This window comes from Ammospiza nelsoni, chromosome 24, assembly GCF_027579445.1.
Source record: "Ammospiza nelsoni isolate bAmmNel1 chromosome 24, bAmmNel1.pri, whole genome shotgun sequence".
Lineage (NCBI taxonomy): Eukaryota > Metazoa > Chordata > Aves > Passeriformes > Passerellidae > Ammospiza > Ammospiza nelsoni.
The window spans coordinates 3367757-3386077 of record NC_080656.1 but is presented as its reverse complement, the minus strand read 5'-3'; the positions used below and the strand labels follow the sequence as shown (position 1 = coordinate 3386077).

General features: G+C 48.8%; 1 protein-coding gene across 2 annotated transcripts in view; it reads left to right on the top strand.

Annotated features, from left to right (window-relative positions):
* Nucleotides 1-15883, top strand: part of LOC132083528 (opioid-binding protein/cell adhesion molecule homolog) — a 110096-nt gene extending 94213 nt beyond the window's left edge. Inside the window, exons 3-7 of one of the 2 annotated variants that reach the window (XM_059488245.1) lie at nucleotides 977-1102; nucleotides 1382-1516; nucleotides 1597-1717; nucleotides 2553-2704; nucleotides 12999-15883. In XM_059488245.1, coding sequence (XP_059344228.1) covers nucleotides 977-1102; nucleotides 1382-1516; nucleotides 1597-1717; nucleotides 2553-2704; nucleotides 12999-13099 — 635 coding nt within the window. In that variant the 3' untranslated portion in view covers nucleotides 13100-15883. Of the gene's footprint in view, nucleotides 1-976; nucleotides 1103-1369; nucleotides 1517-1596; nucleotides 1718-2552; nucleotides 2705-12998 lie in introns of both variants that reach the window. The other variant, XM_059488244.1, reaches the window with a different exon arrangement.
* Nucleotides 15884-18321: the final 2438 nt, after the last annotated feature.

Genomic DNA, 18321 nt, shown 5'->3' with positions numbered 1-18321 from the left:
CTGCTTTCCCCTGAAGGACTCAGACAATCTCCCTCTGCTATAACAGACTGTACTTCTATATTAATGTGTCAAGTTGCTGGGAAATTTACTGCTTTGCAGAACCCATAGGGCTGCAGAGACCGCACCACGTCTTTGCAGTGGCTCATCCTGCTGCGCTGCCTCTCCCACGCCAGGAGAGAGGAGAATCTCCCTGGGAGTGGGAGGAGAGCTTCCCTGGGGGTGCAAGGAGAGCCAGACAGCCCCACTTTCCCTTGCAGGCAGTGCTGGTTCTGGCCACAGTGGTTTTCAGGTGATTATCCTGGAATCCCAGAGCTGTGGGAGAGCCCTGGGTGCAAGGGTTGGGCATCTAATGCCTCTTGACCTGGGTTTTCAGTATGTTGGGGAGGGGGCACGGGGCATCCTTTCTGGCATTGTAGGTATGGTGTTTCATTTGGGGAGGGTTGTTAAATATGGCCTCATTTACTCCCTGGGGTGCAGACCCTTTAGGGAATTGTGTCTGACAGCCCAGAGTGCCAGGAAGCAGCATCGGCGAGTGAGCTTTAATTGCTTTTTGCCATGGCCAGGGATATTTATGGGCACGGAGATTGCCAAGTTATTTATTAGATGGAGTATCTGGGGATAGAGTAATATAAATCACCCTGGCCGGTATTGAAGGAGCAGACGCTCAGTAATTTAAACAGCTTTAATAAATATGCTAAAATATGAGCCTTGTCTCAGGCCATAACGAGAGCTGGTTATCGGGGTCTCGGCCATGGAGTGGGGGGGCTGGTGCAGTGAGTGGACTCCTCCACACTCCAGATCCATGCTTGGCTCCAGTCTAAGATGCTGGTTTGGAGACAAGGAATTGCTGACTGGACAGGGCAACAGAGGGGACACAGTGTCACACGATGGGACAGGTCTCATGGCTGGGACCTCCTACCTGCGCCTGGCAAGCTGGGGTGTTGATGGTGCCTTTGGTGGCCTTTATGTCTTGCAGTGCCCCCCCAGATTGTCAACATCTCGTCGGACATCACGGTGAACGAGGGCAGCAGCGTGACCCTCATGTGCCTGGCCTTTGGGAGACCGGAGCCCACCGTCACGTGGCGGCACCTCTCTGGGAAAGGTGAGCCCTTGCTTGGGGGAAGAACTGCCTGGGTCTGAGGAAAGGCCATACTGGCTTGTGTGGGATGCATGGTTGTCCCCATAGAGGTGGTCAGGGTGGCATTAGGTGACTCACAGTCAGAGGTGCTGACCTGGGATGGGCTGAGGGTGCTTGTCAAGTGCTTCCTGAGTGAAGGGGATGCCAGATGCCTGGGCAGGGGGTGACAGGACAGGGGCACAGGGAATCTTCTGGTGTTTGTGTCCATGCGTGACGGTGCCACACGTTCAGTACATCCCCCAGGGCAGACCTTTGTGAGTGAGGATGAATACCTGGAGATCACGGGCATCACACGGGAGCAGTCCGGGGAGTACGAGTGCAGCGCCGTCAACGACGTGGCCGTCCCGGACGTGCGGAAAGTCAAAGTTACTGTCAACTGTGAGTGCGGGGCACAGGGGAATGAATGGTGGGGGGTGGGTGCACTTGGGCCAGTGTGACACAGCAAGATGTCTCTGCAGACCCGCCGTACATCTCCAACGCCAAGAACACGGGCGCCTCGGTGGGCCAGAAGGGCATCCTGCAGTGCGAGGCTTCGGCCGTCCCCGTGGCGGAGTTTCAGTGGTTCAAGGAGGACACCAGGTGAGGGGCTGCAGAGGGTAGCCACAGCCTTGGGGTGACAAGGTGAGGAGGTGGAGGGGGATGACAGTGTCTGAGGCCATTATGTGGAAAAATATAGTATTTGCAGGGATCCCTGACAAAGGAGGAATGATGAGGAGGACTCCTCCGTCTTATCAGAAGGCTAATTAATTCCTTTATTATACTATATTATTCTATATTACATTATTCTATATTATTCAATATTACATTATTACATTATTATACTATATTACACTATATTACATTACATCTAAACTGAATCTGACAAGCACTCAACAATGCACACAACTGCAGTCATCTCATGACTGTCAGCCGACAGTCCTGACACACACACACATGCTTGGCCCTGATAGGCCAAGGAAACAAAACACCATCACTCTGGGTAAACAATCTTCATATTGCATTCTGCTTTTGCGCAACACAGGCACAGCAAATGAGATAAGAATTGTGTTTTCTTTCTCTGATGTTCAGAGAATGTGAAACCCAGAAATATTCTTGGGAAGAATCGTGCCTTGATTTTCTCTGTGAAGAGAAATGTGGTGACACAAAAAGGCTGGGATCAACTCGTTTTGGTGGGTGCTCAGCTAAGAGCTGAGGAAACCCCAGAGCTGTTTCTCCCAGAGATGGTGGCTGTGGGACAAAGGGGTCAGGCTGGGTTATGGGATGGAGAGTGGAATGGAGAGTTTGTCTTCAAAACTGGGATGCGCAAGCCCAGTGGGGGAACACGTATAGTGGTGTTGGCTGGTGTGAAGCCCAGGAAAGGGTAAGATCCACCACAGCCCCGTTCTCCCAGCACTGCTCTTGTGTTTCTCTGCAGGTTAGCAAACGGGCTGGAGGGAGTGCGGATCGAGAGCAAGGGCCGCCTGTCCACGCTGACCTTCTTCAATGTCTCAGAGAAGGACTACGGCAACTACACGTGCGTGGCCACGAACCAGCTGGGCAACACCAACGCCAGCATCATCCTCTACGGTAGGTGCTGGTTTTCTGCAGAAAGGTGAGGTGACAAGGAGGAATAAGAGAAGGAGAGTGAAGAGGAGGCATTTGGAGAGAAGGAGGATAAAGAAGATGAAGAGGAGTTTGAAGAGCATGATGAGGAGGATGAAGAGGAGTTTGAAGAGCATGATGAGGAGGATGAAGAGAAGGAGGCTGGCAGATGACCAGTGGCAGAGTGATGGAGCAGAGCTGGCTGTATTTGGTGTTCCTGGTGCATCGAGGTGCCAAACAGCACAAACCCCAAGCAGTAAGGTCCTGCCAGAGGATGCTCAGAGGACGAGATCTGTATCAGCCCAACACTGAGTGTACAGCACAGTTAGCCACAGTCGGCTCAGCCCTGGTGTTGCTGGAGCACAGAGGTGAGGAGGGAGCCTGGGACAGGTGAGAACACACTCTGGGTGCATGGTGTGGGGTTTCCCTTGTTTGCTACAGGCAGGACTGCCAGCAGTGATCACGTTGTACTGGCAAAAGCAGGACGGGTGACATCAGCCTGGGTGATTCAGGTGGCTAGGGCAGGGAGATGTTTGAGGAATGGTGTCATCAAGGACAGCTGTCACTGAAGAAGATGGTGTGTACCTGTGGCATGTCCCTTTGGCATTCTGACAAGCCAAGAGAGCTGTCACAATCCAAGGGTGGACAACAGGAGCCTGCCTTCCCACAGCAGGAGGGAGAGGATGGAAGTCAGGTAGCAGGCTCAAGGAGATGTTGACAGGGAGAAAAGTTTCCACACCAGCTTGGAGTCTGGATGGGTGGACACTGTGGGGGGAGCCTGTGGGGTGTTTGGTGTTTTGGGGTGGTGGGAGGGGCAGATCTTTGCCTTTGGTTGTAGGGCTGGGTGGCTCCTTCAGGTGTTTTCTGCTCCACTCTGTTCTGTTGTGTTTGGGTAGGGGTGGTCCAGGCCTTTCTATTCTAACTGGTTCTCTTCTCCCCTGGCCTGATTTCTTCTCTTTGGGTCCAAACTCTGGGTTCTGTTTCGTCTCCACTACTCTTCTCTCTTTTCTCTTCTCTTCTCTTCTCTTCTCTTCTCTTCTCTTCTCTTCTCTTCTCTTCTCTTCTCTTCTCTTCTCTTCTCTTCTCTCTTCTCTTCTCTTCTCTTCTCTTCTCTTCTCTTCTCTTCTCTTCTCTTCTCTTCTCTTCTTTTCTCTTCTCTTCTCTTCCTTTTCTCTTTTACCTTTTTGGTGAAGAAATTTTCCCAATATCCACTATAGTGCAGTATGCTATAATAGACTATATATAAAATACAAGATTATACAAATACAATGTAGTACATATTATTAATAATAATAATATCTCAATAATAAATATATATAGATATGAAAGCAACTGTTATTCATATATTTAATAATAGTGTCATGTTGACATATATTATTATATATAAGCATATTATTCTTCATTATATATTATGTATTATACTCACAGTATATAAATTACAGAATCTCTAGTATACATTATTAGTTTTTGCATAATACAATATATAACTTACAATGTATATGAGGTATTTTGTATATATCTGTGTTTTAGGGGTATAGGAGTTAAAGTGGCAATTCTGAATTGATGGTTGGATTTGATGGTCTTAAAGGTTTCTTCCAACCTTGATGATTCTATGACTGTATATAGTAAATATTGTATTTATGATATTTAGTACATAAATAAGTACATTAAGTTTCCAATCCAGTTTTCCCAATATCCTTTTGTTTTTCTGTTTCCCTGTCCTGCTGGCACTCTTACATTGTCTCTTTCTCTGATGTGAGACAAAATACCATCACCTAAGTATCTTTTTTCCATGACTTGAAACCAGACTAAAGAAAAAGTTGCAGTGGAGGTAACTCCTTGTACTCAGAAGGGGACAGGATTAGGAATTTTTGGTTTTGTTCCAAGCTATTATGTGGTTATCTTTTATTTGACAACATCTGTTTTCAGGCATTTTTCCTTCTCTCAGCAGATAGTGTTCCTCTTTACACACTCCTCCTGTGACAGCACAGCAATCCTCTCACAACAGTTATTAATTGATGCCAACATGCAGGGAAAACAAAATTTCACCTTGTTTTAATAAATTAATCCCACAAACACGTCCAGCAGGCTGAAGTGAAGTACATTAGAGGTGATTGCATAGATGGCAAAACAGGGATATTAAAAATCATCCATAAAAAGGAGCCCAGTCCTGTGGCTCTCCTTGCCTTGTAGCAGCTCCTGTTAGTAATGGTCTGTTCAATGGAATGCTAATATTCCTCTAATCCTTGTTTTATAAAAGGAAGATTAGGAAAATATTTACAAGTGAGACAGCAAGAAAAAGCATTAGGAAGGAAAAGTTAAAACTTAAAAAGTTCCAATTTTTTTCATGTGGGTATTTAGCTGCACCAACACTGAAGCCTAAATTTGTCTTTGAAAGGATATTGGCACATCCTTTGGATATTGCTGTGTGAACACTCAGGTTACCTAAAGCTATTTTAATTTCATAACTTTTAATGGAGAAAAAGGCAAACATTCATATTCTATTTCCCCCCCTTCTTGCAAGAGTGTATTGAGTGAAGCACACTGGAGCAGTGAGGAGCAAGCAGGCCATGGAATGAGCTCAAAAAGGAATTTAAGCAGGTGGGATTCCATCCCTCCTCAAGGATTGCGCTTTTTTCGTTTCGTGAACATGTTGTGAAATTCAACAGCTTGTCTGTCAAAACTGCAGCTTCTTGGAAACACAGGGGAGAGTGGAAAAGATGGGCTCTGTGGAGAGCTTCTATTTGGGTATGTGCGTGGTGGTTCTTGGACAGTCTCTACCAGCCTTTGCCAAAGGGGAGAGGAGCACAAGTGGTTGGAAATCTGCTATTTCTTTTATTTAAAGATTTCATGTCTGGGTTCACTTTTTGATGAGGACATTGCATTTTGTACTTGCTATTTATATATGGAGATAGGGGGGGGAAAAGATCACACAAACCTGGATCTTTACATCTCTTTAAAGTGCAATGTGTCTCTCAGTCACCAAAGGAAATTCCCCCAAGCCCCCACTCCAAACTGGGAGCTCTGGGACCTTTTATTATCCCTTTCCATTGAAGAGCTATTGGAATAAAGAGAGATGTAGTTGTTTTATAAAAGATGCCATCTGCATTTTTCCAATGTTCAGGGTCTCATTTCTAGTATGTAATCTTTTTGATTGATGATTGGGTGAGTTAACTGAAAATAAGTTAAAATACCAAGTGTTAGATGTGATTTAAACCAATTATTCTATGGAGAGATAAAATCTTTTCATGCTTTATTGTGCACTCTCTTAAGAATCAGCAGCTTCAGACTAAATACATAAAAGCAAGGGAAAGCAATTATGTCTTTAAGAATAAGAGCCCTGATTCAATATTTAAAGACTGCTTGACTTAAAACACTTAAAACACAAGTCATAGAATCACCGAATGGTTTGGGCTGGAAGGGACCTTAAAGCTCATCCAGTTTCAGCCCTGCCATGGACAGGGACAACTTCCACTGTCCCAGGGTGCTCCAAGCCTTGTCCAACCTGGTCTTGGACACTGCCAGGGATCCAGGGGCAGCCACAGCTGCTCTGGGCACCCTGTGCCAGAGCCTCACCGCAAATATTTGAATTTTGCAAAAAGAGAATCAATGCAAAATATATGCAAAAAAAAGGTAAGAAATAGCATCTTTGCCATGCTTTCCTATTGATGTGGAGTGCCTGTGATTGCAGTGATTTTCTGTGTTTATTTGTGCACACAAACCAGTAATCTGACAAAACTAAGAGATATTAGGAGTGGAAATTAGTAAGGAGAGGAGAAGGAGGCAGTGCTGTATTCAGGCAGTATAAATATCTGAAGCAGGTCTTCTGTACAGGAGAGAAAGTAATTACCCCACATCTGTTGTGCATTACAGGAACTTCGAAGGGCAGGTGAATCTGTCCAACTGCTCTTTTGTGTCTGCCACCAGCAATGCTTTTTCGGGTCAAGGGAGCAGCTCACACCTCATTTCATCATTTTTCAAGTTGCCACCTGCCATTATTAATAGCCCACAAAAAGGCTGAGATATGTAAGCTCCATAGATGCTGTAAAAGAGTCTGGGAATTGCAATCCCCAGCTTCATTTTGCTTCAGGAATGTGCTGGTGGACAGCTCAGGGGTTGGCGGTGACACACTGCTGTGCCATGGTGCCATGGCCTGCCTGGCTGGAAGCAGTGAGAGGACAGAACACTGTTGGGTGGGGAGTTACAAATGATTCAATTCTCTCTGCTCAACAATAAAATAATTTTTTTCCTGTTAATTGAGTGGATTATGCTGTGTGGATGTTCTGGGTGGGATCAGGGCAGATGTCCATCAGGTGCCTGGTGCTGGGGCTGGCTGTGCTGGTTCCTCATGACCCTGGGCTGAGCCATCCATCCCGTCAGCATCTTCTGCTCCAAACACCCCTCAGGAAATGGCAACTCTTCCCTGGAGCTAGGCTGGGAGAGATGGGAGTGTTCACCTGGAGGAGAGATGGCTCTGGGGAGACTTGAGTCCTATCCAGTGCCTAAAGGAGCTCCAGGAGAGCTGGAAAGGGCTAACTCATGGGATTAATTTGGGTTATTTGGTCAACTAATTGGGATTTGGAGCTACCTGGGACAGACTCACTTTCTGTAGGGGACTTTATGGGTACTTTAGATCATCGGGTTACTTTGGCTCAATCAACTAACATTTGGTGTTACTGTAGATTATTGAGGATAACTGAGGTCAAACTTGTTCTGGGCAGAGCACTTTGAGGTTACTTGAGATCAGCCAGTTAATATTTGGGGTTACTAGAAGTCGCTGGGGTTACTAAAGGTCATTGGGGTTACTAGAGGTCAAATTTGTTCTGTGCAAAGCACTTTGAGGTTACTTGAGGTCATTATTTGAGGTCACCCAGTTAATATTTGGGGTTACTATAGGTCATTGGGGTTACTAGAGGTCATTGGGGGGTTACTTGAGGTCACCTAGTTTGTATTTGGGGTTACCTGAGGTCAAACTTGCTCTGTCCAGAGCAATTTGAGGTTACTTGAGGTCAACCAGGTAATATTCGGGGTTACTTTAGGCCATTGGGTTTACTAGAGGTCAAACTTGTTCTGCGCTGAGAACTTTAATGTTACTTGAGGTCATTGTGGGGGTTACTTGAGATCATTGTGGGGTTACTTGAAGTCATCCAGTTACTGTTTGGGGTTACTATAGGTCATTGGGGTTACTGGAGGTCAAATTTACTCTCTACAGAGCACTTTGGGGTTACTTTAGGCCATTTGGGTTACTTGAGGTCAGCCAATCAGCATGGCATAATTTGAGGTCATGTTCCATCTCTGGGGACCATGCTGGGCTTTGCTGAGTTCAGCCATTTTTCTTGTTCCAGTATTTGAGGTCACCAACTCCAAAAGTGATAGCAGAGCTTCGACCTGACTTTGTGTCCCTGTCACAACTCCTTCTGTTCCATTTCACACCAAGGAACCCCCGTGTGCTGTTGCTGTGTCATGCCTGGCCCCCATGGTGCCAGTGTTGTGTCAGTCCCTCCCTCACCCTGGTGACTTGGAGTTCTCTAGGCACCATGAGTTGCTCATGCCAGGCTCCCTGGCCCTTCCCTTTGGCCCCTGGCCCCAGCTGTGCCTCCAAATTCCATCCCACTCATGTCCTGTGAGCACCTGCCCCTCTTGGCCTGTTTGCACATAAGATCCTCCTGCATTCATTTTTTTTGGGAGAAGATGTAGATCCTGAGGGTCTGGAGCAGAGTGAAGCTCTCTAGCTCCATCTCTTTTGGCTGGTACCCCTGGATCTCTGTGTCCCTCTGTCCATACCATACTTTACCTTGTGCAGCTGCAGATCTGCTGAGATATTTCAAAGACACCAACACAGCTTAAAACCTTAAACCAGGCTTTATTAGACAATCATTAACATGGCACATCACCCAGGGTTAAGCTTTAATCATCATCCACACACAGGTAAATAATTAGTCTTTAATGAACTTGGCCTAAATTAGCTGTAAATTAGAATCTCAAATAGGAGCAGTTTCATGAGGGGGGCAGAGGTTTGGCCATGGCACTGGGGTTTGGGCAGCTTGGGAGGTGAGGGGCAAAAGCTCCCTTCATGTCTTGGTGAGTTAAGCCAGAGCTGAAGTGGGATATCTTCTTTTTCCTCAGTATTTATCAGTGTTCTCTTCCATCTTCCTGTGAAGGGATGAGGGACAACTCCTTCTTCTTCTTCACTGAGGTGTTTTATTTTGTAGGATTTTTTTGCAGCACATTCCCTATTATCGCTGTTTGCCTTCACCTATTATCTTTGCCTCTTATGCATGTATTTTTTTTTCTTTTTCACACTTTTATTTCCACTTGGTCCCTGTATTTCACAGTTGTCTTCCGGTGTTTGGTACTTACTTTGTGTTTTCTCTTAACTATTCCATGAAATGCCAATTGCCAACTTTGCTATTAGATGCTGTAAATAATCTATATATTATACTATAATGCTATAAAATGCTATATATTATACTATAGTCCTATGGTATAATATATAGAATAAATATTATATATAATAATATATAATCTATATATTATACTATAGTCCTATAAAATGCTTACCTACCATCACTGCTCACATTACCATAGAGTTCCAGGGTCTGTGTTTGTGGCAAGCCTTAGATCTTGCTCAGCTTGTGTCTCCTTTTTTGGGTGCAAGAAGCCACCACTTTTTGCTCCTTGCTCTGTGCTGGGTGTCTGTTCAGTCACAGGGTTGAACATCCCTGTTGGAGCCTTCTTAGAATCAAAATTTGAGTTGGAAGGGACCTTTTAAAAAGGTCATTTAGTCCAACCCCCCCCTTCAATGAGCAGGGACAGGCCCTGATGGACCATGCAGTTACCTGAGGGAAAATATCAGGAAAAATGTCATCCTGGGGAGGTTGCCAAGACTTACTCTAGGTGCCTCTGCTCTCAGACATGGGTTATGGACAGGCTTCCCCCAGATTTCCTTCAGTTATTGCTGTCCTCAGACATGAAGAATTGATCAGGCTTTCCCCCATTAGCTGCTGTTGCAGACCATGAGAAGCAGAGAGGAACTGTTGTCTTTTCCTGAGCCCTCTAGGAAAGAGAAGCTCCAGCAGCACCCTGAGTGTGGGCATGTTCCCTTCCTATTTCTCCTGAGTCCTGAAAATGAAAAGCAACAAGAGACACATTCTAAATTCTTCATCGCCATGCACCTGTTTCTCACCTGGAGAAGGGTGGATGTCGCAAAAAATTGGGAGAAGTGAAGTAGAAGGCATGAGAATTCTGTCCTGCACAGAAAGAAGGCAGCAAAAGAAAGTAAAAGCTATTTTTTTGGTGCATGTGAAGGCACTGCTTAGCTCTGTAAGCATTTGTGCTATTCCCATGGCTCACACTGGAGTTGAGAGAGCCTCCAAGACAGGCTAAGAAAATCCATTCACCACAGACCCACTGATTCCTTCTGACCTTTGCATTCAAGATCTTAGGAGAGAAACAAAATCCCAACCTTGCCATCCATACTCAAATCAAGATCTCAAAAAATCTAAGGTTGCCTCAAGGAGAAGGAAGGAAATAGCCAGGAAAGGAAGAAAATAGCCAGAAAAGTAGACAAAAAATAAATCAAGAGGAAGAAAACTAAAAGCAAGCAATAATAAATAACTGCAATAATAAATAAGCTGAGTAGGGGCAGCCAGAGTCCAGGTGCACTCACACCTCAATGCCCAGGCACTGGGGTTTGAGCAAACAGAGCCAAAATATTTGCTGGGATGGCAGGGCTAGGGAGCCTCAGCTGAATTCTCTGCCTGTCCTAGTGGGAGTTGTCTCTTTCCCATAGAGAGTGACAGGTCAGAGAACACAGGAGTCACAGGCAGCCTGTGATGAAATGTGCCATCTGCCCTGATTTTGTGATTGTATCTAATTACTACTGTATTTTGTCTCTGTATCTTTATTCTTGTCTCTTCTGTAGAGTATCTTTACAATCTTTACAAGGCCAAGCTGTCTGATACCAGAATACATTCTTCCACAGTAAAGAATAAATTGAAGAGAAAATGTTTGTTTTCTTTTATTTTCTAGTAATGACCCAGCATTTTTAGTTTTATTTCCTCCCTGTATTAGGTGACTTATCTATTTGGGAGCTCTCCAACTCAACCACAATGCAATTGCTTTAGGATAGATTATGAAATTTCTGAAAGTGTCATTAAATCAAAGCCAATAACCAGTGCAGAACTGTGAACTAGAAAATAGTGATAAGAATTAGTCACACATTAAAATCCACATCTATAGATACTAGAGAAAGGCACCAATTTAGCAGTGGTTGGGCAGGTGTAAATACATAAAGGTTTAAGGCTAACAAGTATTTAGTATTAAATCTGCAGAAATGTTCACTATTTTTATGATTTTGGATGATGTGCTGAGCTGCTGCCATTGGTTTGAGGGGTGAAAACCAAAGAAGAAGGAGCAGTGACAGGTCTGAGAAAACCAAGCTAAGAATCCCTTTCTATTCTACCTGCAAAGGGTCTACCTGCCCCTAACAAATGTGGGTTTCCACTTGTCATATCACAAGGTCTGTTCAGCAAGGAAATGTCTGATTATGGCATAGTTTTACCCCTCCTGGATGATCATGTGCTCTTATAATCAATTTTGTTTGAGCATGGGCATGACACAGCTTCTTGCTCATCACTCAATCTTCCCATCATTTCCTTCACCTTCTGGCAGTGCTTGGATTTAACATCTCAGACTCTCCTTTGCCTCTTCCTGAATTAAGATAAATGCTCACAAAAAATCAGTAGATAAAAAGACAAGGAATAACACCATCCTGAGGAAATTATTGTAACTGGATATGATTTCATAGAATCACAGAATGATTTGGGTTGGAAGGGGCTACAGGAGAGCTGGGGAAGCACTTTTGATAAGGGCATGGACAAGGGGGAATGGATTTAAACTGAAAGAGAATGAGTTTAGATTAGATACTGGGAAAAAAATTCTTCAATTTGAGAGTGGTGAGGCCCTGGCACAGGTTGCCCAGATAAGCTGGGGCTGCTCCATCCCTGGAAGTGTCCAAAGCCAGGTTGGACAGGGCTTGAAGCAACCTGAGATAATCGAAGGGTTCCTGGCCCATGGCAGGGGTGGGACAAGATGGTTTTTAAGATCCCTTCTGACCCAAACCATTCTGAGATTCTAAGATGAACCCATTCCATGTGACTGCAGGCCTGAGAGCATATTTACAAATGCATAAGAATCCCATTAACTTCACACTTCATCCATGCCCTGAGTTTTGATGCTAAGACAGCCGAGCACTTATTTTTCTATTTCTTCCCTTTCAGAATGCCAGTACTGGAACTCAGACCTGCGACTTCCTCAAATGCCTCTCCATGACCATGGGGAGCGCAAACAGACCCATGGCCCTGTGGCAGAGTGTGTAGTGGCTGCCTCTGCTTCCCTCACTGTCTCATCCCATCCTGACTGGCCCCCTGTGTGCCCTGCAGCCCAAATAAAAGCCTTAACAAAAACCAACCAACCAACCAAACAAAACAACCTGCAAATCTCCACTCCAGCGGTGTAATCAGATGACCAGCCTCCTCCCTGCCTGACCTGCCTGCCAAGAACCCCCCAGCGACCCCAAAATGCTCCTGCATACCAGAGAGTCCACATCTGGACAAAGCCAATGATCTTTTGTTACCAGTCATGACCTGTGCCACTCCAGAGCACTGAGGCCTCTGGTTCTGGTGGCTCTCACATGATTGTCTGCATCAGCACTCCCCAAGGAGGGCAATTTCAAACATGGTGGGGCTGGACTGACACCTGCCCAGAGCATCCTCCTCCTCCTCCTCATACAAAGACTGTGCCTGCCTTAAATGTTCCTCAAGCTCTTTGCAAACCTCCTCACCTCCTCCTCAGCACTGACAATGCTCTCCAAATGATGGACTAATCTACCACCCCTCCAAGGGGGAACACAACACCGTGGTCAGCTTAGGGGTGGGAACTGCAGGGACAATGGGGAGGTGGGTTACCCTGCATCCCCTAAATGCAACTCAGGTGCTTTAATTAAGCTAGGACCTTCCAATTTACTAGACAGATGGGCTTTGATCCCATGATACTATAGTTAACAGCTAACCGTAACCAACAGGCCTCTGCCTAAGGTTCCGGTACATAACTAATGCACATCAATGAGCTTGCAACTTCACTAGAGAGCTGATAAGAAGAGGATTTGAACCTCTGTAAAAAGGACTGCAGCCTAACGCTTATACACTCAGCGCTGTCACATCATCCCAGCGCTGTCCCTAACGCTCTCCTTTCTCTTTCTCCTCTCTCCTCTACACAGGGCCTGGAGCAGTGCACGATGGCGGCAACACAGCATCCCGGGTGGCTGCCGGCCTCTGCCTCTGGGCCACCCTCCTCGCTCGCCTCCTTCTCGACTTTTGATAAGGGAGCGGAGGGTCCCGGGAGGCCTCGCCGCACCTCTCCCCCGCCGCGGGCTCGGCCGCCGCGCCGCCCGGGGACTCCTCTCCACCGGACGGGCGATGGATGCACCGGAGGACGGGCGGCGGTGCCGAGCGTCCGAGGATGGCCCCGTCTCCCACGTGCCGGGCTCGTCCTCGCCGCCGGTTACGCTGTACAGACCCCACCACGTGCCACCAGACTGTCACCCGCCACCGTCGCCCCGGGGATGTGGCCCGGCACGGACGTTGCTCCCCGTGGCTGCCTCATCTCCAACGCCGGGGGCACGGAGCCTTCGGGGTGGGTGCTGCCCTGAGCCTTCACCGGGATGTCCGTCTCGTCATCTCACTAAGCCGCCTATGCCCGAAAAGACCCCAAGGTTGAAGCCTCCTGGCTCTGCCTTCAGCCCTCTCGGTCCTGAATGTCAGTTCTCGTCGCCAAAGCTCCTCCCTAAGCACCCCGATGTCGCCAGCCAGCCCCCCATCACCTGCCTCTGCTCCTGACAGGATGCTCTCTGGCCCTTTGGGAGAGGGTGACCCAACACAACCAGTTGTCCTTCAAGGGTAACACACTTCCCACTACTCTTTATTCCAGCTGACATCGTAACCCTGTGCTTCCCACTAAAACCCCCTCACCTTCCTGAGGACATAAGGCTGCTCTCCCAGGAATGTGAGCCCAGGGGACTGCCACCAGCCCTCCCAGAGACTAAAGCCTTCTTGCTGCATCAGACAGCCAGGCCCTCACTCCTTGCTCCAGATCCCTGCCCACTCTGCTGCTGCCCCCCTGATGGCAGGGGCTGCCCCATGGCTCTCACCTTGATGCTCTGCCAGCACTTTTTAGGGAGGTTTCTCTGGGCTTGTTTTCCAAGCACTTTCCAACCTGCACATCAAAAGCACAGCACCACCAACGTGGGGCAGAGGCACTGAACAACAGATCGAAACACCAGCTGACAAGGCCCTTTTGCTACAGCTCTGACGTTCATGACCGTCTGTATCTCTGCCCCTTGTGGGGCCCAGAGCTGCAATGTCCTCACTCTGCCTTGTCTCATGCCCATCACGTGTCCCTGCCTGAGGAAAGTCTGATGTGTTTGACCCTGTGGAGGAGGCCTGGGATCTATCAATTTGCTGTGCTGGCACAGCAGGGACAAGGATGGCTCCAATGCTCCCTGCTGGAACCTGCCTGTGACACCAAAATAGACACACCCAGACTCTGCCCTCTCTGCTTCTTTTAGCTACCCTGGGAGCTGCCACCCGTAGTGGTGGTGGCCATGTCATCTCCCCACATAGGAATTGTGCTCCTGATAGCCTCGTGCACCAAGGACCCCCTTGCCTGGTATATTGTGGCAGTCCTGAGCCTTCTTGTCACTCCATGGCCACCCAGGAATGCTTTGGTGCCACAGTGTGGGGATGGATGCTCCCATCCTGCTCCTGAAAAGTCACGCCTGGCACTGCACCCTATTGCTCTGACAGGGAGACTCGACCACAGCAAGGCACTGAGCAAGCACACAGAGTGTTCCGTGTCCTGACCCAGCACCTCCCCGTGCCTTGTCCTGTCCTTCTCCCTCCATAAGTGACATGACTTAAGAACAACAGCCACGCACACGCTGTCTTCCCCCTGCAAACTCTGCTGCTGCCCAAACCTGCTTTCTGTGGCTGCAAGGAAGCAGGGGTGCCAGCCCTCGGCACACAAGATGGAAAAACCACCCTGAGCCAGAGGCCATGATGGGCCACCACAGTGTCCTCTATGCAGCTGTGCCCCTCCTCATCCCTGTTCTCAATGGGCTGCCCAGGACCTGCTACAAAATCTCAGTGGATGCTCCTGCCCACCCATCCTGGATGTTCAACATGTACCATGGCTGATTGACAAAAAGCAGGGCAGGGACTGCCCCAGTGCTGACCTGAGCCTCTGGCTTACCTGGTGGACGGGGATCTGGTGTTGACTGGGTGAGTCCGCGTCCTGCGGTCCCTGCAGTGCTGCTCTGCTTCTCCGCTGGCATCCAAGAGAGGTGGCACTGTCAGCGATCTGGGTCCTGTCCCACAGCCCCGGGCATGTTTTTCACGTGGGGATGGCACTGTCTTCAGCCAGCACAGCACCACACACATCCTTCCCCACATGCCAGCTCCAAAATACCGTGGGTGCAGGAGACACCTTGCCCTGATGCCTTTACTGGTCCTCACTGCCCCACAACCGCGCCCCGCTGCCACCCCGTGCCCTTTCCTTGGTCAGCCCCAAATTCCTCTGTCCCCACAGCAGAAATGCTGCAGAGTCACAGGGCAAGAGGCCACGGCGAATTGGAGAGTGACGGCGACGAGATGCCACGACGCACACTGAGGCTGGCGGGCCTGGTGCCAGGGCTGCCCCCATCCCATCCTTGTCCCTGGCTCGGGTGGGCTCCCCTGTACCCTGCCGGGACGGCATTCGACTTTCTCGTGCCATGTAACGTGCCATTGTGAGGAACGTGTTGGCTGTCTGAGACCGGCCCCGCCGCAGCTCTGCTGGGTGCCAGACCCATTTGTGACCACTGCTCCCCATGTTTGGATGCCCAGGGGGTGGCTGGGTGCCCAGGGTGGGGGCAGTGTGGCTCTTGGGTCACTCCTGCTGACGGCCGTGATGGCCGGTGTTGAGTTTCTGTCGATCATTGTATTCCAAGGGTGGCTATACTACCTGAGATTTGTGCATGTTACATTGTAGTTGTAACCTTTTCTAATTCGGCAAGAATAAGAGATGGTTGTGATTGTGCAGTGTATCAATAAAGTTTGACGAACTTTGTACCTTCGGGGCTTTGCTTCACGGGTCCCACGCAGCCCAGGGAAGGGATGCAGTGCTGGGCACCTGCTGAGCTGAGCTGGGAGGGCTCATGAGTGCCTGGGACCTCTGCCACTCCTGGGGTCCCCACCCAGCACTTGGCTGGACCCTCTTTTGTTCGTCCCCTGTGACAGTGATGCTTGAAGCTCCACAGCTGGGGGCCTGCTGCTGTTTGGGCCACCCTGCACCCCATCCATGCATCTCCCCTGGGAATTCACCAGTGAGTCTCAGCTCCTGCCCACCTCTGTCTGCTGATGAGTGATGAGCACACACCTGTTGATGGAGGCCCTGTAGGGTAAGGACTGTCTGAGTTCTCATCGCTCACCCACATTCCATGGAAGCAGCATGACTGGGGGCCTCTTTTCCGTGACCGAGACATCCCCAGCATCTCCTCCATCATCTTGCAACAACGCTCACTCTGACAACTAAACCTGCCCCCATGAAGGGATGCCTCTGCAGACAATGCACTCCCAAGGTTTGCTCCTGTTGTGATCTGGCAGTGTGTGACACAGACCAAACATCTTTGTCAAAGGACAAAAACTTTGAGGACCAGGAGCAGAAGACTCGCAATCCTCAGCATCTCCCTGACAGGGCTGTATTCTCAGCAGGCTGTGCCCACCACTCCCAGGGGATGCCTTGCCTTTCCACGCCATCAACCAGGAGAAAACATTCAACAAGCTCTTCTAGTGTGAGACCTGCTGCCAGGAGACTGGGGGTAGTGGAACTGTGGCAGACCCATCAGAGTCTCGCTCACTTTGAGACCTCCCTTCATCTTCCCCAACGTGGGAATGAAAAGCCCAGTCCCAAGAGTTTTTCCCTGAATACCACAGCAAGCAAAAAGCTCCATCCCAGCACTGCTATGAGCTGCTGTGACCTTGCCCATCAGGAACACCTCTGCTGTCTCCCTCAAGTGACCCCAGCAGACAGGTATGTACTTCCCAAAACTCAACAACCTCCTGAGGGAAGGGATCTGGGAGGGATGTGTCACCTTGCCCACTTTCCTCAATGTCACCTGCAGTGAATCAAGCACTAATGACCTCCATGGGAGATTCTGCTTTGAGCCTCTTCCAAAAACCCCACCCCATCAGGGAGCCAGGGCTGATTTGATGTAACTACAGGTCACAAAGCAACACTCACCCCTTGCATGTGTCATCTGGGTATCCCACCACAATCACAGCTTCCCTAATGCTTCCCATCTTCCCATGCCAGTTCTGCCTGATGCCCAGTGCTGGACCTGCCTTCACTGGAGTGAATACCTGCAGATGCCCAAATGCTCCTGCTCATGGCACATCCTGATGCCTCGTCTGCATTGCCCCCAGCACAGAGCACGGGGAGGCGATGCAGCCCCTGTCTGCCCATGTGATATCCTCCATCTCCCTTTCCTGGCTTGAGAGGGATGTTTCTCCATGGCCCTCAGCAATGCCCAACCTGTGCCTAAGGACATGGACCTCAGCTGCTACATCCAGGGGGAGGGAAGGCATATGTCAGATCATGACCTCCATCCCTTCCCAGCACCAAGAGACACCCTTACCTATGTCAATAAATTATTACATAAATGCATCCATCGAGCTGCCTCTCTCTCTTTAACTTCCTCTTTGTCTGCTACTTTGGAACTCCTTGATCTCTCACCTAGAACACCAAAAAGTTACAATTACAGAGAGGAGGTGAGGGAGAGAGCCCTCTTACCTCCATACCTATCCCTGGATCCCTCCCCATTACCCCCAAGCATCTGGGCATTGCCCCTCCTACCAGGTTTGCTCAACTGTGGCTGGCTGGTCCAACCTGGGAGTTGCAGGAGCTGCATAAAGACCCAACACCATCATCTCTGCCATCCTGAGCCTGCTACCTGTGCCCAGCTGTCCTGTCCCTGTCCACACTCTCAGTACCCTGTCCCTTCCTTGGGATATGCCACAAAGCCTGAGCATGGTTCTTCCCTTACCTGGTATCACCTGGACATTGCATGTCACACCTCAAAGTAACATCTTCCCATCCTCCTTCTCCATGCTCATTTCTTGGGTTACATCATAGGGTCAAAAAATAATAAAAGCTCACACAAAACTGTCACACCATCAACAGCACCCAACTTCTGATCCTGCAAATGTGTCAGGTGACTGGAAGAAACCAGCACCCTGGAGGCAACAGTTGAGGATGAGGACCAAACTCACTGAGCAACTTTCCAGCATCACCAAAAACCAAGACACTGACCAAGACAAGGCTCCATGGACAGCAAAACGCACCTACACCCAAACAATCCTGCCGTGCTTTGTCTGTATGGAGCACTGCATGAGGGACCTTGTTCCCTGCACCCACCTCACATCACTCTGTCCCTTCTTCCCACGCAGGATTCACTTCAGCTGCTCCACAAGCATCCCCAGCAATGCTTTGCAGCTGGGCTAGAGAGC